We start from the raw sequence: 24,637 nt of genomic DNA, 5'->3' as shown, positions 1-24,637 counted from the left end.
GACAACTGTAAACCTCTGAGTAGCCCCTTGGTATACAGAGGTAATAATTTCCCAAATGTAGTAAATTGCACTTTACAACCTCACTGTTAATTTTGATCAGGGATAAGTAGAACTGATTGTACACTGTTAACTTATTGTCCTTCTCAAAAACATCGTTTTTATTCTGGCTGCCAGAGATTTGGCTTCGGTGTGGGTGTTAAGCAAGGTCCACAGTGTCCTGGAGTATCTCTTTGCCGATCTGGGGGCTCTTTCAACCTCTCTAACAGGTTTTTGTGCTAATCCTGACCAAACAGATGGAGGCAGTGGAGCCCAGCTGGCCTGTCACTATGGGGTAGAGAGGGTGACTCTACCCTCAAGCCCTGCATGAAGACCCCAGGGTGGGCACCACAGCCCTTTACAGTCACTTAGTACCTACTGCTCAACGTGAGCGTGCAGACCTGGTAAGACTTGTGAGTTTCAGAGAATCCCTGCCAGTCCCTGGAAATGTGGGCAGTAGCGGCTCTTCTCTCCCTCTCTCTCTCTTTTTTAAATTTAGTGGGCTTAGAGGTTTTAGCCTAATAAGGAAATTTCACACAGGATGATTTTATCCCAATTAAAAGCAAATCATAGGGACCCGGTGTGACCTAAAAAACCAGTCCTTACTGGGGAGGTTTAGTTGTGTCTAGCCTGGCTCTGTGACCAGATACCAGCCATTCCAGCCTCCTGTGGCTGCATTTCATCCCAGAAGTGAATAAGTTGAGTGAGTGATTCAAAGGTCCCATCCAGGGGATGACAAAGAATACTGCAGGTGGAAGAAGCTGCATGAGCAAAGGCATGGAGGTGGAAACTCAAATGAACAGAGGCTTAGGAGGTGTGTTTGAAACATGTTTGGTACAAACGGAACTTACAGAGAAGCCAGCTGAAAGAAGGCAGGAAGAGTTGCGTGGAGCCCCATCGGTGGGAGACCCTGAGGGTTAGCAGGACTGTGTTTGTTCTGGTAGAGATTGCAGAGGAACCCGAGAAGGTTTGTGAGCAGGAGGCTGACTCTATCAGACATGTGTTTCCAGAAGATCAGGCTGTGCTGGATAGCAGGATGGATGGCAGGATGGATGGCAGGATGGATGGCAGGATGGATGGCAGGATGGATGGCAGGATGGATGTAGGGAGATGCCAGAGGCGGCACTGGAGAGGTCTTGCTGAGGTCTGGCTGAAGCAAGTGCAGGCCCAGACCGGTGCTTGAGGTTTTGGGCTTGTGGTGAGAGAATATGCACTCAAAGAGCTGAGGGAAAGAGGGAATAAGGAGAAAGAAGAGCAGAAGCCACTTTCCAGGTTTTGAGCCCAGTTACCTAGAAGGCATTTGGGAAACAAGGAAGTAGGAAGAAAGGCCTATTTTAAGGAGAAGAGAATGAGCTTGATGTGGATATTTTAAGGTCAAGGACTAGAAGTCTGGTGATTCTTTTTCTTTTTTTTCTTTTTTTGGAGATAGAGTCTCACTTTGTCCCCCAGGCTGGAGTGCAGTGGCACAATCTCAGCTCACTGCAACCTCCACCTCCTGGGTTTAAGTGATTCTCCTGCCTCAGCCTCTGGAGTAGCTGGGATTACAGGCGTGCACCACCATGCCCAGCTAATTTTGTATTTTTAGTGGAGACGGGGGTTTCACCATGTTAGCCAGGCTGGTCTTGAACTCGTGACCTCAGGTGATCCGCCTGCCTCGGCCTCCCAAAATGCTGGGATTACAGGCATGAGCCACTGTGCCCGGCCTGGTGATTCTTTAAATAGGTGATTGGAAATGTTAGCGAAGTTTAGGAAAGAATTTAGAGCTGGAAATGTAGAGAAAGAAATCATCTTTCTTAGTTTTTGAGGAGCAGATGCCATCCTGAGAGAGAGAGGGAGAGAGACAGAGAGAGAGAGAATCAGAACACTATAAGAATCTTCTTTAAGATGTCTATGAAATGAAAGTGTTTACTAAACATTCTAAAGGAGAGAATTACATTAGTAAGATTTCATTATCCTGCGCCTCCCCTTAAGGCTGATCTTTATTTTATTTTTTTCCTCTTGTAAATGAAGATGAAGCCTTGCTTTTGAAAATGTCATTAGGATTCAGAGACTACAATTCCCACTTGGTAGAGGGAGTTCTTGTTCCTGCATTGTGGTGAATGGATCAAAGTTCAGTTCCAGTAAGTCACTGAAGCCCCTCAACATATAGTAGCGCTCCCTTGGCATGGGACAAACAACAAATCTTTATTTTTTTGAGACACAGTCTCGCTCCGTTGATCGGGCTGGAGTGCAGTGGCGCAATCTCAGCTCCCTGCAACCTCCTCCTCCTCCCGGGTTCAAGCAGTTCTCCTGCCTCAGCCGCCCACGTAGCTGGGATTACAGGTGCCCGCCACCATGCCCGGCTAATTTTTGTGTTTTTAGTAGAGACGGGAGTTTCACCATGTTAGCCAGGCTGGTCTCAAACTCCTGACCTCAAGCGATCCACCCACCTTGACCTCCCAAAGTGCTGGCATTAAGGGTGTGAGCCAGAGCACCCGGCCACAACAAAGCTTTGAGCACATTCCCAGCAGCAGCTCTTGGCTGGCGAAGCCAGTCTTTATCTCCTGTCAGCCTTGGTTTTGGTGTTGGTTCTCCAGAAATTCCCTGATTGTAAAATATCTGATCTCGTGAAAATGAAGTCAGCACTTAACCCCACCCCCAGAAGTTGAGAGGCCTGAAGGGGGAGAAAAAAACCCGTTTTCAAATCCTACCTGGAGGGAACCTGCTCAGGAGGCCCTGGAAGGTAGAGGCAGGCTTTCATTGCCTGTCTTTGTTAAATAAAGCCCTAAAGCCCTAGCCTGTGGTGCTCGAACCTTTTTAAGGGATGCCTGACTCCTCAAGAATTCTGTACCATTTGAATGAGCTCTAGTGGAAAGAAAGGTCTTTGTAATATATTCAAAGTGGAAATCTTTCTTACTTAGTTTTTTTGTTTGTTTGTTTTTTGAGACGAGGTTTTGCTCTGTCACCCGGATGAAGTGCAGTGGCACCGTCGTGGCTCACTGCAGCCTTGAACTCCCGGGCTCAAGTGAGTCCCGTGCCTCAGCCTGCTAAATAGCTGAGACTATAGGTGTGCACCGCTGTGTTGCCCAGGCTGGTCTTGAACTCCTGGGTTCAAGTACCCACCCGCCTTGTCCTCCCAAAGTGCTGAGACTACAGACGTGAACCACCACGCCCAGCCTCTTTCTTTCCCATTTATGAGAAAAGTGGAGCTGATGCCTCTTCCCTGCGACAGATTTCTAAAGGCCGCTGCCATGTCTCCCCTTCCCAAGGCAAAGGCATTTTTGCTGCCTTCCCCCAGCCTCTGTTCATGCATTTTATTACCCTTGTTGCTGCTGCTTTGAAAGTGTCCTAAAACCAAAAATGAAACTTGCTGTGTGACCTGATCAGCAAGAAGGAGGCTGAGGCTGTGACTCCTCTCTTAGTGTGAGGTTGACATTTCTCCTAATGCCCTAGGCTTTTTGTTCCTTTTCATTCTTTTGTTCTCCAGGCCATTCTGTTGGCTTATCTTGGGTTTACAGTCAATTACAATCCTTAAATCTTTTTCACATGAACTTTTGGCAAGCTGGGTCTACTCCATGGGTGCTTACCAGCTGAGGGCTTTTTTGTTTTTATTTTTTGCAGTTTATATGTAATACTTAACCTGTATCACCATGTTCTTGATGTTGGCATTTTTTGTGTTTTGTTTTGTGGGTATCTTTTTTTTTTTTTTTGTATTTTCATTCTATTAGCCAGTTTATTTTTGTAGAATTTGGAACTAGAAGTGATTTTAAGAGTACTGCAGTTCATTCCCTTCAAAACTGACACAACAGCCCTGGGGAAACTGACCTGGAGTGATGGGTGCTACAAGGAGATGAGATTTTCTTCCTTATATGCTGGGAGCCAGGACAGATAAAGGTGTAGAGCAAAATGTTAGCAGAGGGTTAGGCACTGGCTAGGAATTAAGACTTGGAAACTTCGTTGTCTGTGCAACTTCATACTGTTTCATTCTTGTCCTGTACAGTATTTCTTTGATTTCCTTCATCTGTAAAAGCAGGAAGAAAATATTTGCCATTCAGTTCTGCTTTTTAGGTATCAAATGCGAGGATACAACCTGAGGTTTCTTTCCCCGCCCCCTCACAAAGTATAGATCATTTGTTTTCCTTCCAGCCCTGGGCTCAGTACACAGATGCTTTCTCTTCACCCTTTGGGTTGGGGTTTTCTCCAGGTTGGTGCTGATCATATGATAAACCTCAGCACAGAAGGCCTTCAGGTCCAGTACCCTGGCCTTGACCTCCCCACACGCCATCTTATCTCACCAACTTTTGCACCAACTCCCGGTAAACCGTTACATGGGTCTCCTTGGAGGCCTTGGCCACAGCATCCCCATGTTCTGAGAAGTATTTGGAAATGGTTGTCTGGAAGGCTTCCACTTTGATCTTGACGGCATTCACCCTCTCCAGCACCATCTCCTGGATTACTACCCCAAATCATTTCCATCCTCAGTCTTGGGGATCAGGTGCTGGATCCATGTGATCATCAGCATGCATTTCTCTTTGAGAATCCAGACTTCTGGCGTAACCATGGCAAGCAGCGACAACCTTCTCATTCCCAGGGAGAAATCCACACTCAGGGACTTCTTTCTTCTCCTGCTTCTCTGTTTCTACCTCATCCTTGGGTGGGGGTTCTGGGATGGAGATGTCCAGTGGGGCCTGGAGGGAGGTCAAACAGCTACAATGAGAGAATCGTTTTGCAAGGCCTGATGCGGGTATATGATTTTCTGTGGCAAGAATCTGTAGAGGAATTCCTTGCCTTCTTGGGAAAGCTCTTGCCTGAAGACACGTACCTGGGTGCGGGCCTCCCTGCTCAGGCACCCACCACAAGGCTTGGCCGTGTGGCTTCAGTTGCTGGATCTCTGGTCTTCCGGCCAGTTGCCTGGGCCTTCACATTCACAGCCTGAGTTTTATAAACATATATTGAAGTTATCTAACATTTGTAACTCCGAGAATGCCAAGGAGCAATGAATAGTATTGTTATTGTTACCCTTGGTGTCGTGTGCAGTCTAAAATATATAAAGTGGAAAATAGATTCGACTACTTTTAACTAATACCCTTTATTGGCAAAAGTTCTGATTTGCCTGTTGATCAAAATTAAAGAAAAGGAATGGTTACTTGGTGAGTGTAGTTTATTTCAAGAACTGAAGTGGTATGAGAGGAAAACCTGTTTCTGCCACTGATCAGAATGAAGATCTGGGTTCTTGAACACATGTGATAAGTTTTACTCAAGAATGCAGTTAGTGCTGTAAAGCTAGTCTGGCATATTTTAAAACTGTAAATAACTGATAGTTATAACATATGCTCAGAGCCCTTTCCTGTGATTGAGCCTGGCACTCATGAATTAGTGTAGTTTTCTATTCATTTGGAAATGTGTAAATTTCTATTCATTTGGAAACGACCATGAACCTCAAAGATGATGACAGGGCTGTGGCTGGGCTGCACTGTATGGTTGTGCAAGTTGGGGGCTGCACAAAGGCACCCAGCCAGTGTCACAAGCAAGGACTGAGATCCAACCCACACTTGGCTTACCAAAGTCTGCCACCCAAGAGTTTTTGTCTGTGATAGGGAGAACAGGGGTTTGACTTTTAAAGATTTGAACAAAGGCTTTGTAGATTTGAGGCATAGCCTATACTATGAATTATTTTGTTTTTTTGTTTTTGTTTTTTTTTTTTTTGAGATGGAGTCTTGCTCTGTGCCCCAGGCTGGAGTGTGCAGTGGCGCGATCTCGGCTCACTGCAAGCTCCGCCCCCCCGGGTTCACGCCATTCTCCTGCCTCAGCCTCCCGAGTAGCTGGGACTACAGGCGCCTGCCACCTCGCCCGGCTAATTTTCTTGTATTTTTAGTAGAGACGGGGTTTCACCGTGTTAGCCAGGATGGTCTCGATCTCCTGACCTCGTGATCCGCCTGTCTCGGCCTCCCAAAGTGCTAGGATTACAGGCTTGAGCCACTGCGCCCGGCCTATTTTGTTTTTAAAAAATTAATTTTGATGCTGTCAAGGTGATTCCATACTGTGTCCACATATGTAATCATTTGAATCACATTTATTTTACTGCAGTTCCTGAGAAGGAACAAGAGTATTTATTTGGTTAACACACTAATGGTTTATCGAAACTCAAGTTTGAACCATCAGCTTCATGAAACAGACCAGTGCTTAGTATTATCACAATTTTAATTTAAGCTACAGATCTTCTTCTTAGATAATTATCTATGCAAATGCAGGGGCAGTCTTTTGAATATTGCTTTTAGACTGCCATCTAAAGTTTTTGGTTTCTGGGGTTTATTTGGAAGTTTGTTTTCATACTGTATTGTGCTTCCTGACTTAAAGACTTTTGTGTCTTATGTCATGAAGCATTTGGGGGCACTTAGAACTATATGCCATTTCACTTGTACATTAAAAGAGTTTTATCCTAAGATGAAGATTTTTTTCTTCTTTCAAAATGATTTTGCCCCTAGAAGTTTTTACCTAGTAGCAGTAGACGGTAACCTTGAAAAGACTAAAGTTTAAGAAAAATGTACTTTTAAAAAAGTTAAAAATAACCTTTTTTTATGATTACAAAAATACATATATATGAAAAATAACTTACTGAAAAGCCCCAATACATATTCCTACTACCCAGAGACCACCACATGTAGTCCCTTCCAGATCTGTTTTATTAATAAGCACTATTTAAAATTCTATCTCTTTTGCTGGAAATAACTAGAAGACATAATAGCTGTTCATATACCTTTACTTTGTTTTTTTTTTAAAGATAATTTTTTTTGCTAGAATGCCAGAGTAGACTGGGGGTGGATGGGCGAGGGGACTATTCTCTGAGCTGCAGCGCACCCTGGTTTCACTATCTGCACAGTTTCCACATTTTGTTCAGGAATAAGATGTCCTTGAGAAGAGAAAACCCGTATGAATAGATACTGAGTTGTAATCTGTATTCAGATTTCTGTATTTTTTTTTTGGTCACAGTGGTTCTGCCATCTCCCACTGAGCTCTCCCAACCTTTCCCCATCCTCAGCCCTCACCTGTCACATTCAGTTACCACTTCTTGCCAGCTTTACCTTCTAGATAGTTCTTGACTTCATCCTCTCCTCTCCTTTTGTATTGCCACTGCCCTAGGTGAGAGCGTCCCTTCTCTCTCCTCAGTTGCTTGTCTGTTCTTTCATCATGATGTATTCACTCTGGGTGTGAGGTGCCGTGCCAGGCACTGGGTTACAAGGCCCCTGCCTCCAGCAACTGTCTCTTTGGGGATGAAGGCAGGTGAATGAGCCATCGCCACCTCATCCTCCTGCCTGTCATCCTTCCTTTGCTGTTTTGTCCATCAAGCCCATTCTCTCCCCAGCAGCCCTGGCAATCTGTTGGAAATGCAAACCTGGCCAAGTCCCCACCTGGCAGGCCTCAGCTGTCTTAGTCTCAGCTGTTTGCTGGCAGCTGGGTCAGGCTGTCGTGGGCCTCCTCCACACCTCCCACCTCGCCTGCCTCCCCTGACCAACTGGGCCTCCTCGCCCTTAGGTGGTTTTCTCTGCCCCTCCCCTCCTGACCTCCCCTCTGTGCACGTGGTCAGTCTCCTTGCCTCTGTTGCCTTGTTTTCTAAATCATGTTATTACCTGTCTGTCCCCACTCTTCAACCCAGTGCGCGGCACAGTTTCTGACCTGATAGTCTGCCTTCTGTAAAATGGGAATGAGGGTATCTTCCTCAGATTGTTGGTGTGAGGATTAAATGAGATATAATCCACAGAAAGCATGGCCTCTGGCACACAGTGGGCCCTGATAGGTGGTATTGATGCCTGAGATATTGTGTTAACTTAAATGACCGGGTTGAAGAGAAGGTGTCAGAAATTTAGGTTCCCCTGTGTGTATTTGATTATATAAAATATTGTTGGTCACACTTTCCCTACATCATATTAGGTAAAAATTAGAAAGTGAAGGCTTTTCCATCCGGCACAGTGGCTCTCGCCTGTAATTCCAGCACTTTGGGAAGCCAAAGCAGGTGAATCACTTGGGAAGTCAGGAGTTCAAGACCAGCCTGGCCAACATGGTGAAACCCTGTCTCCACTAAAAAAACAAAAATTAGCTGGGTGTGGTGGTGGGTGCCTCTAATTCCAGCTACTCCAGAGGCTGAAGCAGGAGAATCGCTTGAACCTGGGAGGCAGAGGTTAGTTACAGTGATCTGAGATCAAACCACTGCACTCCAGCCTGGGCAAGCGAGACTCCATCTCAAAAAAAAAAAAAAAAAAAAAAAAAGTGGAAGGGTTTTATGTTTCTTTCATGTTTAACCTACATGTTGTAGGTAAAGTTTACTTGCAACACTTTGGTGTATTTTCAAGTAAATATATTTAATCGGAGTGAATTGCTGTTATATTATGCATTTTACACTTTTTGAGAAACAGAAACTGCCTCACACATTAAAGTGTGTGTGTTAAGCAAATACTCTGATGTAGGCCTTCAGGGTACACAGAAGGGAATCAAACAGCATCCTGTCCCCAGCATGTGGTATAGGGGAAGGACTCAGGGCTGTGGCAGGTGTTACAGCAGAAGACCAGGTGCCCTCAGGACCCGAGAGAGCAGGCCTGTGGAGGAAGGAAGGGGAGGAGACATTTGGGCTGGATCTGGAAGAACCTGTAGACATTAGTGGAGGAGAGTCAGTGGAAGAATATTCTAGAGGAAAGGCTTGCCCACTTGCCTGCAGTGGTTGTCAGAAGTGAGCTGCAACCTGATTAAGAGTTTCTTGAAATGAGATATCAAAGGTATTTATTGGGTATGCTTTTCTTGTTTTTCCATTGGGAGTGATAATATCAAGTTGACAGTTGAAAATGCTTTTCCATCTGTTTCTGTATTGGACTGAGTTGTTGTGTTCCAAAGACTAGCTAGGCAATAAATCACATCACACTAAAATTGAGTACTTGTAACATTTGAAAAGATTGTAATGTGCTGGTATTAATGAAGAATTTATAATGTGTCGAAATTAATTCCATTATTCTAACCAATGAACACTTGAATTTTGCCCCATTAGAATTTGCTCTTCATGTTGATTTTAATTTCTTTGATGACTATAGCATCTAGCGAGGCTTTCTCATTTTCAGGTGGATTTGTTTGCACTGTAATGGTGGGGCTGGCTTTACTGCATTATTCATATATGCAATACATATGCACCATGGTCCCAAGACATGACTCGTGGTGGTGGTGACTGTATTTTTGAGATGTAGCTGACACCTCCCATCCCCTGGACTTCCTTTAGTTCACATCTTTATTTTCACTCACCAGTAACTGAAAATCTAATATTTTCTTTGATTTTGAATGTAGTCAGCAAACCCAGTAGCATTACAGATGGAGTATCCCTTATCCGAAATGCTTAGGACCAGCAAGTGTTGTAGGTCTTGGACTTTGGAATATTTGCATTGTACTCACCGGTAGAGCATCCCAAATCTGAAAATCCAAAATGCTCCAATGAGCATTTCCTTTGAGTGTCATGTCGGTGCTCCAAAGTTTCCAATTTTGGAGCATTTAGATTTTGGATTTTTGGACTAGGGATACTCAGCCTGTAGCAGTTCCTGTGACTATAACATCAATAAAATCACAGTACCATGATCTGTTTCTACTCTAAACACTTCTGACATCAGATGTGTCAGAGTTTTCTCTACACCAACAACCACTTCTCTGATTCTCTGGTCACCAACTGTGTCTCCAGTGATCAGTTAAATTCTGACACTAACTACCTGAAGTTAGCACAGACCCCACAAGTTAAGGGCTCAGTCTCACAAGACTGCCCCAAGACACCCACTGACCTGCTATAAATCAAGTTCCCACGACCTCCTCCTCAGGGTCAGTCATTTGCTAGAATGGCCCACAGAACTTAGAACACTCTTTACTTACATTTACTGGTTTATTATAAAGAATACCACTCAAGGCCGGGCGCAGTGGCTCACGCCTGTAATCCCAGGACTTTGGGAAGCCGAGGCAGGCGGATCACGAGCTCAGGAGATTGAGACCATCCTGGCTAGCATGGTGAAACCCTGTCTCTAATAAAAATACAAAAATTTAGCCAGGCGTGGTGGCGGGCGGCTGTCGTCCCAGCTACTTGGGAGGCTGAGGCAGGAGAATGGTGTGAACTTGGGAGGCGGAGCTTGCAGTGAGCCGAGATTGCGCCACTGCACTCCAGCCTGGGTGACAGAGCAAGACTCCGTCTGAAAGAAAGAAAGAAAGAAAGAAGGAAAGAAGGAAAGAAGGAAAGAATACCTCTCAAGAATAGCCAAATGGAAGAGATGTGTAAGGCAAGGTATGGGATGGGGTTTTGGGGTGTTTGGAGCTTCCATGCCCTCTTTGGGCCTGCCATCCAGCAACACCTCGATAAGTTCATCCACCCAGGAGCTTCCTGAATCCCACCATTTAAGGGTTTTTATGAAGGTTCCAGTATGTGAGCATAATGGATTAAATCATTGGCCATTGGTAACTAATTCACCTTTCTCCCCTCGCAGGAGATAAGGGGTTGAGGAGTAGGGGGAAAATCCCAACCCTCTAATCACAAAGTTGTTTACTCTGGCAGCCAGCGCCAATCCTAAAGCTATAGGGCCCAAAAAGAGTCACCTCATTAGCATGAACTTAGGTACAGTTGGTAGGGGCTTATTCTGAGTAACAAAAGGCATTCCTAGTATTACCCAGTTCCCTCAGGAAATGCCAAGGGTTTTAGATGCTCTTGTGTCAAGACCAAATAGTTCTTATTATATCGTGATATCACGTCAGTTATTTCCATATGCCTTACAGTTTTACATACCTCTCAAATACTGTATGTGCTCATCCTTACTTTGAGTTATGGTAGGTTATTGACTTGCTGCTTGATCTTGTGAAATATGGCAATAAGCACTTAGTACTATATCATAATTATTAGTATAATTCCCTTTCAGCATAATTGAGTCTTTTGCCATCCCTTGTGTTCTAATTTATGCATTTGAGAACTTTATTCTGCAGTGTCCATAGGCTTCACCAAGCTGTGAGAGGGGTCTATGGCACAAAAAGTTGAAGAATCTCTGCTTCAGTCCCTGGGGTGTGCTTGTTAGAGAGCATGCCTGCATTCATTCAGGATTGGTAGGAATGTGGGGTATGTAATTGAGATGCTGTCTCTCACCTAAGACTAATCCCATATAGTCAGCAGCACACAGTTTAACAAAACCTTAGTCGCTCTTGTGGGCATTGTAATATATACCCACCATAAAAAAGAAAGGGTTAAACTGCATTCTCTGTAGGCTTTGAAAAAATATACTAAGCAGTTCCCATCCGAAAATATTTAAAATAAAAATAGCCAGCCACAAAGTCTTCAGCTGTCTAGAAAATATCTTATAATACAAAAGGAATTACTACCGTGTTTCTGGTTTACTATTTTTACAGCATCTGTTTCTTCTGCAAATATTTGTTGTATGCCCACTATACTCAGGCATTGTATTGGAGATTTACAGATTTATGGTGGTTTTCTCTTCTAAGACCTATTTGAAATACGTCTTTCTCATTACTTAAAAACTTTGAAGTCATTAGGTCATTTTGCATTGCAATCATTTATACATTGAACAGACTTATTGAATACTTGCAGTATGCTGGACAGTGTACTCGGCACTTTGTCCTACATAAGTAGCAAAATAGATAGCAGTCCTACTCTCTGGGAGCTGACCTTTGAGTATTTAGGTATTTTGTGCTCTGAGGCTTAGAGGGCTGCCTTGATGTGCCATAAAAACTGCTTGACGCTCTTAAAAATTATGGGTGGCCATTAGTTTAGACCGAGCTCCTAACACACCAAACCAAAATGGAGTCACTCATGCTAAAAGTGAGGTAATCAAACTGAAATGTTAAGAAAGCAGATGGATCCCAGGACAGACCAGTTTTTCCTGAAAACAGGAGATTCCAGTCTATCTGAGTCAGCGTAGCAAGGAAGTCCCTTCTGCTTTATTTAGCCCTTACAGAAAAGTAGCCTGAAGTAACCTGATGTTAACCAGTCAGCTTTTTCTATTCTGTTTCTTTGTTTTCATCTTCCAATACCTACTGTTCTGCCATTGCCTTTTGGGAGCTTTCATTCAATTTTGTAGAATGGAGTCTGCCCTGTTTTATGAATCGTGAATAAAATACAATTAGATCTATAAGTAAATTTGTTGTAATTGCGTCTTTTGATACCACTCACAGACCTTGTGTATTTTGTAAGGTAGTGGTTTTCCCACTCTGTTCCTGTGCGTGTTTATGATGTCCAGGGCTGGCAGAAGGAAGGAGAGGGGCATGTTCTGTGTCCTCAGCCCCATTTAATCAGAACATTCATACTCATATATTTGAAATTGCTGGAAAGTTGAGGGTGGGGTGAGATGGAGAGTTTTGTTGCCTACAGGGTGTTTGGAAATTTGGTCAAGGTTTGAACATGATTGGCATTATCTATTGCCTGCTGGTATGATAGAAATTATTTTTGTCATTTATTGTTCGTTCTGTACTGAAAGGTAGATGGAATAATAGCAAGCTTGTTGCTTCTAGGTACTGTTATTTTAATAAAGTTGGCAGTCAGGTTTGGTGGCTCACGCCTATAATCCCAGCACTTTGGGAGGCTGAGGTGGCAGGATCCCTTGAGCCCAGGTGTTTAAGACCAGCTTGGACACCATGGTGAAAACCCATCTCTACAAAAAACAAAAAAGCTAGCCAGGCATGGTGGCATGCACTGGCAATTCCAGCTACTTGGGAGGCTGAAATGGGATAATCGCTCAAGCCTGGGAGGTTGAGACTGTGGTGAGCTATGATTGTGCCCATTATACTCCATTATACTCCAGCCTGGGCAACAGATCAAGACCCTGTCTCCAAAAAAAAAAAAAAAAAAAAGAGTTGGCCTTTCCTTACCTTACAAACATCAAGGTAACAGCTAGCATTTATTGGGAGCCATTATAGGCCAGGCTCTATGCTAAACTTTCACATTCAATATTTAATTTTATCCTCAAAATGACCCTCCAAGGTAGCTGGTAATGTCTCATTTTAATAGAAGAGGAGCCGAGTTCTTCGAGCTCAAGTGGCTTGCCCAAAGCAGCGCTTGCAGCTTATTTCAGCATTCCAAGCTACAGAGTTCCCCCTAGGTTCTGTCAGCATCACAGATTCCTGGCTTCAGCTGCCTAGCAGTTAGGGCTGACTTTCTCCTGATAGTTGTGACCAGCAGCGGGAGTTCATGTCTACCTTTTTAAAGGTTGTTCTGTTTTAGTTCCTGCTCCAGATCCCTGGCTCCCTCCGAATGGAATGTTTGTGATCTGGTAAGCAGTATTGGGCTCACTCTCATTTTTGTACTTACCTCCCTCCCTCAACCTGCACACACTAAACAGTTTTCTTAAACTGAAATGCAATTAGCAGTCCTGGCAGTTTATGCAGAGGTTGGGATACTCATCACACATTTACCAAAATGCTTTAGTATTGAGCAGAGTACCTGATGGATCCTGATTATGCTTTAAAAAAAAAAAAAAAAAAAAAAGAAACTTTGTACTTTGTTTTTGTACAGTGTTTGCAGTTAATGAAATCTATGCCTTAATTACCTATCAGAAAAGAATGAGATGGTTCTAATACGGGTTCTAACGAAATATGCCCTTGATGATAAAAGTTAGTTGCAGAACACTATGATCCCACTTAAAAAAATTGGGAAAAGAAATTACCATTAAGTATACACAAAGAACTACACAACAGAAAAACCAGATTGTTAACTGTAGATGTTTCCAGGGATAATGGGCAACTTTATGTTTTCCTGTTTTTCTGTTATGTGGATGTGTATTGAACTAATTTTTAGAAACCGAAGATAATTAAAGAGTGCATTCTGCAGCTGTGTTCAAAAAAGATAGATTATTGAAAAGAGGTGAAACGTGAATATTTGTTTTCCTTGGTTCTTGAGGTTGGCCCTTTTATGCCAAGGCAGGATGCCTCAGCAGCAACTTAACGAGCCCAGAGAAAGGGTCTGACCTGGCTCCCTGGCAGGGAGCTGGAGGGAGAAAGCAAAGTGTTCTCCTTGCATCTCCCCCGCCTTTCTGTTCAGCAGTAACTGTCTTGCAGCTTCTTGGTTATGAAATGATTGACCTTTCTGTTGAGCCTAACAACACCTCTACCGGTGCTGGTTTGGACTGGAGACCCCAGGATGCAGAAAAAGGGTGTATGTAAGAGGAGGGCGCTCCAGAGATGTAAATGTGTGCTTTGTTTTCCTCTTAAAGCAAGAGGATAGGGAAGGGAAGAATGCAAGAGCAAAGCTTAACATTTTTCAGTAGTTGCACCAGTTCTGATAAGCTGATCTCACTTGTTGTGGTTTAAATACAGAGTAAGATTGTAAGGTGCTGGCTGTCTGGGGCTAGTTCTGCCTGGATCTTGGGTATTGCACATTATGTGAGAATTAAGGTTATGATTTGATTTGAAAGACAAGTGTTCAGCGATGTTTTGCTTCCCTGGTGTTTATGTCTGGGTGTGCTTGTGATCCCCCAGCCTGGCTTCTGAGATAGCAGTGCAGCCTCCTGGGGGACATCTCTGTTTCTTGTGGCTTCTGGCCTGAGCCCCGTACAGAGAACTTTTCTTTTCTCCTTAGTTCCTCTGAGGGAGGAAAGCCTTATCTTTTAACTTAGAGATGAAGTCCTGCCCTCAGAGATCTGGTTAAACCCAAAAGATTCCTTTGCTATGTTTTTCATTGAGGCGGATTCTGTTTATAGGTAAGCAAAGCTGGCTGTGAACCCCAGAGAGCCGGCAAGGCCATGTGACGTCTCAGCGGCCCCACTCACTGGGGAGTGACTCCAGTCCCACTGCAGCCATGCCAGGGGACTGACATGGAGAAGACATGATGCCATGGTAGAAAACTGCGTTTCCAGAGAAGCACAATCACCTCTGAGTGACATATTAGACCCGTGTGTGAGGCGTTGTGTAGATACTTTGCAAATCACCCGTGTTTTTTGGTCCTATTTTTTTGTCCACTTGTATTGTATGTGATTACAGCCCTTTCTCATTTTACACAGCAGGGAGCAGAGAGGGCATGGGAATAAGGTGCAAGCATTCAAACATAAATTGCAGTTTGGCTCTGGTTGTTAAAAATTTTTGATATGAGCTAAATTTTTATTAAATCTCCTTTTTTATGGAGAAAAAAATAGAATCAATTTGGAATCCCAGGAGGCTTTGGTGACTTTTTTTTTTTTTTTAAAGTATTCATTTCATTAGAGAATTAGGTAAACCTTACATTACACAGGCAAGGCCAAAATAATTTTGCATAGTTAAAGTGTGTTCAAGAAACCAGTCACCATTTAACCAGATTAGACTTCAACAAGGAGATGATTACCTCCAAATAACCTTCATTTAGGAAGATGACATTCCTCCAATATGTGGAAAGACAGTAGATGCATTTTCTTCTCCCTGCCACAAAGGAAGAAATTTTCCCTCTTGAGGGACCAACACTATTTCTTCCTTTTTTTTTGAGATGGAGTCTTGCTCTGTCACCCAGGCTGGAGTGCAGTGGCGCAATCTTGGCTTACTGCAACCTCTGCCTCCTGGATTCAAGCGATTCTCCTGCCTCAGCCTCCTAAGTAGCTGGGACTACAAGCACCCGCCACCACGCCCGGCTAATTTTTTTTGTATTTTTAGTAGAGATGGGGTTTCCCCATGTTAGCCAGGATGGGCTCAATCTTCTGACCTTGTGATCCGCCCACCTCGGCCTCCCAAAGTGCTGGGATTATAGGTGCAAGCCACCGTGCCCGGCCCAACACTATTTCTTTTTTGCTGCTCTTTTCCCCTCTCCTTTCTTTGGTTTCCCCTTTCCATGAAGCTGCTTTAGTCATCTTTGCTCATCCTTAAGATCCTGATGCTCCTCTCTGTAGAATCCAAGAAACCAGAGCGTCCCCATGAGTGCCGGTAAGTGTTGTCATCTGGATGCGCAGTCGTAAGTCTGCTTCTTCTTGGCCAAGGGTGGTTCACTAAGCGGTGTCACCACTTTCATAGACTTGAAATCAGTAGGCCTGGTGACTTCACCAAATAGCCGAGCACTGAGACAAGACATGCGCAAGGCATATTCTGAAAGAGAAATTTCTTGAGTGACAAGGAGCTGGAGTCCCTGGTGTTGACTTTCTTCACCCACACCTTGTGACTGGTTTTATTTTAAGAAGGGCAGGGTTTGGTAAATGTTTGGTATCCTATTTGCTTTTATTTTTTATTTTTTAATTTAATTTAATTTATTTATTAATTATTATTAATTTTTGAGACGGAGTCTTGCTCTGTCACCCAGGCTGGAGTGCAGTGGTGAGATCTCAACTCACTGCAACCTTTGCCTTGTGGGTTCAAGTGATTTTCCTCTCTCAGCCTCTCAAGTAGCTGGGACTACAGGTGCCTGCCGCCATACTTGGCTAATTTTTGTATTTTTAGTAGAGACAGGGTTTCACCTTGTTGGTCAGGCTGGTCTCGAACTCCTGACCTCAGGTGATCCTCCACCCACCTCAGCCTCCCAAAGTGCTGGGATTACAGGTGCGAGCCACCGCTCCCTACCCCTATCTGCTTTTAATGACTTATGTGAAATGCACCCTGTTCTGCGATTTTTGCGTTTCTCTACCCTCTTAACCTCCTTAGTACTTCTGTAGCACTTGTTTTCCCCTTTGCTTGTTTAGTCATTTATGCGCTTCTTTATTCCCTCTGTCTAGACAGATTCAGTCTTTTTTGTCTCTACCAGTTTATTCATCTCTGCTGTAAGCATGGTAGGGATCTGTGCAGTTTGGCTGCCCTTCGTGCTGTTCACAGTTTGCCAAGGGCCTCCATAATGAAATGGATCAGGGTAGGATGGTGCTGTGGGTGGCATGTGGAGGAGGCCTTCCTATGAAGCACTGCCTTCCCTGGGACATGACAAAGGACAGGTGATGAAGCCAGGCCTCTGGACTCTGGCTGCCCATTAGAACAGCCAGGGTGGGGCACTTTGAAAACTGAGTGAGTGAGGGCCCCACCTCCAAACGGGCTGCTTCATTGTGGTGGGTGGACCTGGACATCAGGGTTTGAAAATCCTGGCCATCCTCATGGGCAGCCGCATTTGAGTTGAGGATCAGTGCTTTCAGTGAAGGGGCTGGACTTCGAGGACTTTCGTTCTCATCCAGATTGAATATTCAGTGATTCCATGAAGCCTATCTATGTTTATGCTGGCCACCCAACGTTTTAAGTTTTAAAAGCTATTTTAGAAAACCTACAAAATAATTTTGTATCCTTACAGCACGATCTTCCTTTTTCTTTCTCACCTCCTTCCACCCTCTTTTAGCTCCTACAGCCATTCGATTACTTCTTTTGTGGTTTCATAGTTTTAAGTGTTTGTGGAAAGGTGTTGCTCAGTCAGAAGGTTGTAGTGAACCTTTTACACAATCATTTTGGAGTATAAACTGTGTTTTGTGTTTGACTATCTCTGTGGGGTTTAAAAGCTACTAACAGCTTATCCAATTTGCCATTTCAGAACTAGGGAAGCTGAATAATGCTACTTCTGTTTTACATGGGATGAAAGATCAAGACCCAAAGGACAGAAAGATAAGGCAGAGGGGATGAAAGAGGGGCCCCTGTGTCAGGGGCTAACAGTCATTAGCACTTCACCTCTGCCCAGATGCCTCCTCAGCCAGCTAACAGGGACACCTGATCTCTCCTTGGGAAGATGTAACACATTAATCTGACCTGTTGTCTAATTGTAAGCATGAAGCAGGCCTTGAGGCATTAGATCACCACAGTGTGAAGCAAAAGAGACAAGACAGACCTCTGCACAGGAGCGGCCTTCTGTGCCTTCTCCCATGTTTGTGTTCTGGCACCTGTCACCTTATATTGGAAATCACATATGTGTGAGCCTCCTGAAGTCAGAGGGAATCATGTCTTACTCATTGTCAGAGGCATATTCAAATCTTCATGATTGAACCTAGTCCTGTCAGGCTGAACTGCTGCATAATATGAATGTTTACCTGTGTCCTATCTAGATAGCGTCTGATGGTATTTTCTGTTTAAATGATTTAAGTAATAGGCACTCATATTTTCTCAAGTGTTTTGCATGAAATTTAAGGCATGTAAGATAGAGTGAGGAAATACTTGGTTTAATTTCGTTTTTACCCCCTTCCTTTTTACCTTATGACCAACAAATACAAATAACTACTTGTCAGTAAAAACAAACCTCAAATCTGTTCCTTCTGGAAAATGATTTCATAGCATATTTTTTGTTTGAAGTGCTCATTTGAACTCCTTACAATGAGAAAGCATTTCATTTAAGGGAAAAAACAAAACGTGTCCGGCCATATTTTTGAAGTCTTAGAATGTATTACTATCAAATAATGGGAAAAATGCTAGAATTTTCAATACACAGTGCCTCAGATTTATTTAATATTTGTTTCTTACTAGTTGACGAAAAACGAAACAGCAAATGTAAAGTAAAATTACTTTTTATTCTAAATACTCTTTCAGGAGCTCTTTCCTAAATCCTTGTGAATAAAATTACACTTGCAGTGTATTTATAATCCTTTATAATCCCTAAATCCTTAAAAAGCAAGTTGACCCAAATGTTTAAATAAGGACTTTATTTATGAACTGAATATTTCTGATTCTCTTGGGATGTCATTATCTGGCTACATATGAAACAGTATTCACTTATGCATGCTTCAGAAACTTCATATATTACTGTGCATTTGTTAGTATGTGAACAAAGAAACTTGTTTTGGTTGTGAGCAAAATGCAGATTTGTTCTCAAAATTGAGTTTTAGTATAAACTCAAATAGGTCGGCAGAAGAAGAGTTTAATTTTTATGTATCTAAATAAGGTCTCTTTCTTCATTAAAAGAAAATTAAAACCAAGCCCCACACCCTTATTGAATCTGTCCCAATAAGATGCTTTTTGGGTTCTTGTTTGTGCAATAGTTGGTTATGATTTACTTTGTCTGCAAATGTCTGCAAACAGAAATGACGTAGATACTGTTGCTCCGACAAAACTAAAAAAAGATTTTCACTAAAAGTACCCAGATCATATCAGTGGGAATAAATCCACTGGCCTCGGTGTATTTGCCCTACAAGGATCTGTGTTTTTGCAGTAAATATTGTAATTGGAAGTATATGTTCTTGTAGACTAAAGTTTTACTTGAGGACATTTTTCAGTTAGGCATGTTTATTTTGGGGGTTTAGTATTGTCTTTCCCCTTATTTATTTTTACTTATCTGTATGAGCAGAAGCTACAGCCAGCTCTCTCAGCCCTTAGCCTATTCTAAATTGCTGACTCCTTTTCTTGAAGATGGAGTGTCCCCTTTCTGGGCGTCTCTAACCTCATCCTTGCCTCCCCCCGCAGGCCTTTTCTGCCTGCGATTCCTCAGTTTCTCTACACCTGAAATGTTGGGGTATCCCAGGGACCTGTCTTGGCTCCCTTCCTTTACTTTCCCTCCCAGATGTGAGCTGCTCATGTCCAGTCTAGAGCCCCTGTCTTGGACTCTAGGCCCACTTACCCAGCTAGATGCCTTTACTTTCGAGTCTTCCTGGTCTTACTCAGCGTAGACAAAAGCAGAACTCATTGCACTGTCTCCCCAAACCTTCTCCACTCTGCACTCCCTCTGTGAGCTAGTGGCACAGCCATCCGCATAGAAACCCAAGCCCGAGCCCTGGCACCATGCGCCGTCTTCAGTGTCCTCAGCCCCCCAGCCAGGGCACCACCAAATCCTGTTGGTCCTGTCTTCCAGAATCCTTCATTCAGCCTTTCTCTCAGCCTTCAGGGCTTAGTTCTCAGTTCAGGCTCTCAACATGCCCCATCTCAATTACTGTGAAGGATTCTAACTAAACCTCTTCCTCTGGGCAGGGACTCACTTACATTCATCTCACATTTTTGAATCCCTGGCTCTGGCGTCTAGAGATGCCTAGAAAAATGTATAGAAATCAAATGAAGTAAATGACTCAAGTCCTCCTTGCAAATAGGTGAGTCTAGGACGGAGTTATAAAGATAAAGAATTTAGGATTTTATCACAAGTGGACATTATGCCTTCATTTTTTTAGAAAATAGTGCCCCAGAGGCCGGGCGCGGTGGCTCAAGCCTGTAATCCCACCACTTTAGGAGGCCGAGGCTGGTGAATCACCTGAGGGCAGGAGTTCAAGACCAGCCTGACCAACATGGAGAAACCCCATCTCTACTGAAAAAATACAAAATTAGCCGAGTGTGGTGGCACATGCCTATAATCCCAGCTACTCGGGAGGCCGAGGCAGGAGAATTGCTTGAACCTGGGGTGCAGAGGTTGCAGTGAGCCGAGATTGCGCCATTGCACTCCAGCCTGGGCAACAAAAGCGAAACTCCGTCTCAAAAAAAGAAAGAGGAAAAGAAAACAGTGCTCCAGGTCCATTCTGGTAGAGGGTTTTATAAACTTACACACAGGTAGAACCCGTTTTTTCTTTAGTCTCTTAGTATACTTGACTAACTTAAAGTAATGTTTAAATGGCATTAGGTTTTTTTAATTATTTGCAATTTGTTGTTGAAACTATATTTGGCAGTATGCCCTTTGCCTTCAAATGTTCTGAAATTGTTAGTCTTCTGATCAGGATTCCAATGATTTTTGTTTTTAGACCTCAGTTATCTCCTTTATATCTGTATTACGCATAACTTCTTGGTGCTTGTGAATGACAGGGCACACCTTACCCTGAGCGTGAGAACCTTGAGCTCAATTATGCCTGAATACTAAAACTTACCAGAGCAAGGAGAGAGAGACTTTGGTCTTTGACTAAAGTATGTCTTTTTAAGATTGTGAGAAAAGGATAGGAGAGATTGGTCCTTGGAAAAACTATCACAGCCTCTATCGTGACCAAGTTATGATGTATTCTTCAGTTTCTTCTGACCCTGGGAATCCAGGGAACAGTCAAGTGATCTACTTTGTATCGTCTTTTTGTTTGTACCATTTCCTACTGAGTCACCAGTAAATTATGTGACTTCACACATTTTCTCTACCTTTTGATATATAATGAAAGACGTCACTGCTCACTTCAGATGCAGCGGAAGACGCAGCATGTAGAAACGTCAGGTATTTTCATAAGCCTCAGAGGACTGAATGAGGTTTGAATTTTCTGTTCAGAGTGGGGTTAGTAATTGGGAAGAGTCACATGACTAGTTAAAATAATTTTATATACTTGCTTAGAAGAGTGGCAGGGTTCTTGTATAAATTGATTATTTTTGTTTGACAAATGTTCTTTACAGAAATCACTTTTACCAGGAAAATCTTATAAATTCTTTTTTGGAGAGTCACTATGGCTTTGTTGTTGTTGTTGTTGTTGTTGTTTTTGTTTTGTTTTGAGACAGGGTCTGTCACCCAGGCTGGAGTGCAGTGGTACCATCTTGGCTCACTGCAGCCTCCATCTCCTGGGCTCCAGCAATCCTCCTGCCTCAGCCTCCCGAGTAGCAGGGACTGCAGGCGCACACCACCTTGGCTGACTCATTTTTGTATTTTGTGTGGAGACGAGGTCTCGCCATTTTGCCCAGGCTGGTCTTGAACTCCTGAGCTCAAGTGATCCGCCTGCCTTGGCCTCCCAAGGTGCTGGGATTTACAGGCGTGCACTAACATGCCCAGTCTAACTGTGGCTAAGTTTTTACCAGGCTTCTGTTGTGAACCATTGGCAAAGATGTGAATGAAACCTAGACTTCCTATTTTCTCTTCTCTCTGTCCTGTCTTCTTTTTATAATTGACCAACAGTTTTTAGGCCTCTGCGTGATGTATAATTATTTGGCAGTATAAAAGTGGGCTATAACCAAGCGAGTGCTAAGTGCAGACAGATGCTTGACCTGTTGAAATTTTGGCTATTTTTTTTTGAGACAGAGTCTCACGCTGTCACCCAGGCTGGAGTCCAATGGCGCAATCTCGGCTCACTGCAACCTCCACCTCCCAGGTTCAAGCAGTTCTCCTGCTGAGGCCTCCCAAGCAGCTAGGATTACAGGCACCCACCCCCACGCCCAGCTAAACACGCCCAGCTAATTTTTTGTATTTTTAGTAGAGATGGGGTTTCACAATGTTGGCCAGGCTGGTCTCAAACTCGTGACCTCGTGATCTGCCTGCCTTGGCCTCCCAAAGTGCTGGGATTACAGGTGTGAGCCACCACGGCTGGCTGAAATTTTGGCTTTTAAAATCATTTAGATCTCATCAGGAATCAATTATTTAAAATATAAAACTTTCCTAAAGATTTTTGACTCTTTGTAGATAAAATACCTTGAAAGGATAGATCATAATCTTTATGGCAGAGATCTTTAAGGTGTATTTGATATGAAATCACAAAGAGAAAAATCTTTCGAGTCATTGGGTTTGGGAATTATGTCATGAACACTGAATACAAGGATACTCTTAAAATTTAAAACCACCTCCTTTACTGTATGTGTTGACCTTTGACCTGAATTGGAAAGGGGATTTTTAACATTTCTCTATAATGTTGTTAAAAAGACATTGGGCCTGTGGGTATTGGGCCTTAAATTGAATTTTCCTTACATAGAAAAATGGAAAAAATTGGTTTAGGTGTTAGGTCGTAACAAAAAGTAGGCCCTTTTGAAGATTAAATTTATGACTGCCTTAGCCTTGTTTAACTCCATGCCTGGCCACAAATATTAGTGTTGTGGCTGTCCATCATCTGAGCAGTTGCACAGCTGTTCATTCACTGCCATGCGGATTCATCTTTATGTCTAATGCTGCTTTGAAGAACCTTCTCAGAGGTTAATAATGAGAGGATGTAGCAGTAGGGACAACACCATGGCAGATGAGATCTTTTAGTAGATTCTTTTAATCATGATTTTAAACATTAGAAACCAAAAGCTTTATAGTCTCCTTGTGAAGAAGCCCTGGTGAGCATATTTGCTGTGATAATATTAGTCATGAGTTGCTTACTCCTTGATTAAAACCTCCTAGGTTTGTTGACATACTAGTCACTATTCACCTGCTAGGAAATATAGGACTGAGTTGTCATGGAAGGAAATAATGGTGCTGGGATTTGAATAAATAATTTATGGATAATTGCAGAGCCTTTGTCGTCTTCATCCCACCATTTATTAAAGACGACTTTCCAAAGTATACTGCCATGAGATCTAGAATAATTGAGTCATGTTTTGTGAACCACGTTGGAGACAGACTTCTCTGGGAGGCCACAGCTTCTCCAGAGGGGACCTTTAGCTTTGGAGTGGGACCAACCTGGGCTTGAATCCAGGGCCTGCTAGGTTGGGCTGTTTGTGTCCCGGGGCTGGTGGTTGAACCTTGCAGGATGCTGTGGGCATGTAAATCCTCTAGCGCAGCCCTTGGCCTGTAAGAGGTACTTCGTAAGTGTCCCCCTTCTCTTCTCTGTGCAAGCTGTGTGTTCACCTCCCATGGGAAGACATTCCTAGTCCCCTGCTGTGGGCTCCTCCTCCAGTGCTCCGTGGTGGAGTAGCCAGCAGTGCGCCCCGAGAGAGCATGGTGCATTCATTCCGTGAGTGCCAGCCACACTGCATGTTCCAAATAACACTCCTCCCTCTCCCGGCAGGTGCCTGAGATCATCAGCTCCATCCGTCAGGCGGGGAAGATCGCCCGGCAGGAGGAGCTGCACTGCCCTTCTGAGTTCGATGACACATTTTCCAAGAAGTTCGAGGTGCTCTTCTGCGGCCGCGTGACAGTGGCGCACAAGAAGGCTCCGCCGGCCTTGATTGACGAGTGCATCGAGAAGTTCAATCACGTCAGCGGCAGCCTGGGGTCCGAGAGCCCCCGCCCCGCCCCGCCCCATGCCGCGCCCACAGGGAGCCAGGAGCCTGGGCGCAGGCCCATGCGCAAGTCTTTCTCCCAGCCCGGCCTGCGCTCTCTGGCCTTTAGGAAGGAGCTACAGGATGGGGGTCTCCGAAGCAGCGGCTTCTTCAGCTCCTTCGAGGAGAGCGACATTGAGAACCACCTCATTAGCGGACACAATATTGTGCAGCCCACAGATATCGAGGAAAATCGAACTATGCTCTTCACGGTAAAATATCACCCAGCTGGTGCACAGCCCCAGTGTGCCATACGCATTCAAGAGAAAATCTCCTTTACGGAGTGAAGATTCTTAGTCAGTTGCTTTTGATTTATGTGTGAATCCATATATTTTCATGCTGAACAATTCTCTTCTTAGGATAAGATCCTTCCTTTAGCCATAAGCCTTTACAGTCATCAGGGAGAAACAGAGATCCATCTCGTGCCCATGTGTCATTTTTATCTCACCTCGTAATTATAAAGACACCTTTTCAGTGTGGAAAGAACAGTGAAAACGTGTAAATAAAGCCAGCAGAGAGATTTTAAAAATAAATATGAATTTCAGAGGATATATTTCAACAGAATCTTTTAGTTGGAAAGCACCCTCTCTACTATTAATATTTTTATTTATGAAACGTTTACCCTTTGCTAATCAGGATGAGTGGCTTTGTGACATTATATTTGAAATTCATACCCAAAATGAAATGTTAATTTAGCCAATTGCTTGCTTTTTTTTTTTTTTTTTTAAATAAGAAAAAAAGTTACATTGACAGCCAAATGCTAGAAAAGGACTGGATGGGGGTGGCGGTGGCTGTCCCAGGCGGGTGGGGTTCCTGGTTCCATGCTGACCTGGGCTCTTCTGAGTGGGCGTGCCCTCCCTGGGAGTCCCCCCGGTCT

At 43.7% G+C, this 24,637-nt stretch overlaps 1 protein-coding gene and 1 pseudogene across 7 annotated transcripts in view; one reads left to right on the top strand and one right to left on the bottom strand.

Moving 5' to 3' along the window:
* TBC1D1 (TBC1 domain family member 1) overlaps window positions 1-24,637 on the top strand; it is a 248,669-nt gene that overhangs the window by 100,501 nt on the left and 123,531 nt on the right. For all 7 annotated transcript variants that reach the window (XM_050790904.1, XM_050790905.1, XM_050790907.1 and 4 more), the window contains one exon: window positions 23,508-23,972. In XM_050790904.1, the coding sequence (XP_050646861.1) occupies window positions 23,508-23,972 (465 nt within the window). The remainder of the gene's footprint in view (window positions 1-23,507; window positions 23,973-24,637) is intronic.
* LOC126955024 (proteasome activator complex subunit 2-like) lies at window positions 4,170-14,847 on the bottom strand (annotated as a pseudogene).

This window comes from Macaca thibetana, chromosome 5 (genome assembly GCF_024542745.1).
Source record: "Macaca thibetana thibetana isolate TM-01 chromosome 5, ASM2454274v1, whole genome shotgun sequence".
In the NCBI taxonomy this organism is placed as follows: Eukaryota; Metazoa; Chordata; class Mammalia; order Primates; family Cercopithecidae; genus Macaca; species Macaca thibetana.
The sequence above is the reverse complement of the archived record's forward strand: the minus strand, read 5'-3'. Positions and strand labels throughout refer to the sequence as shown.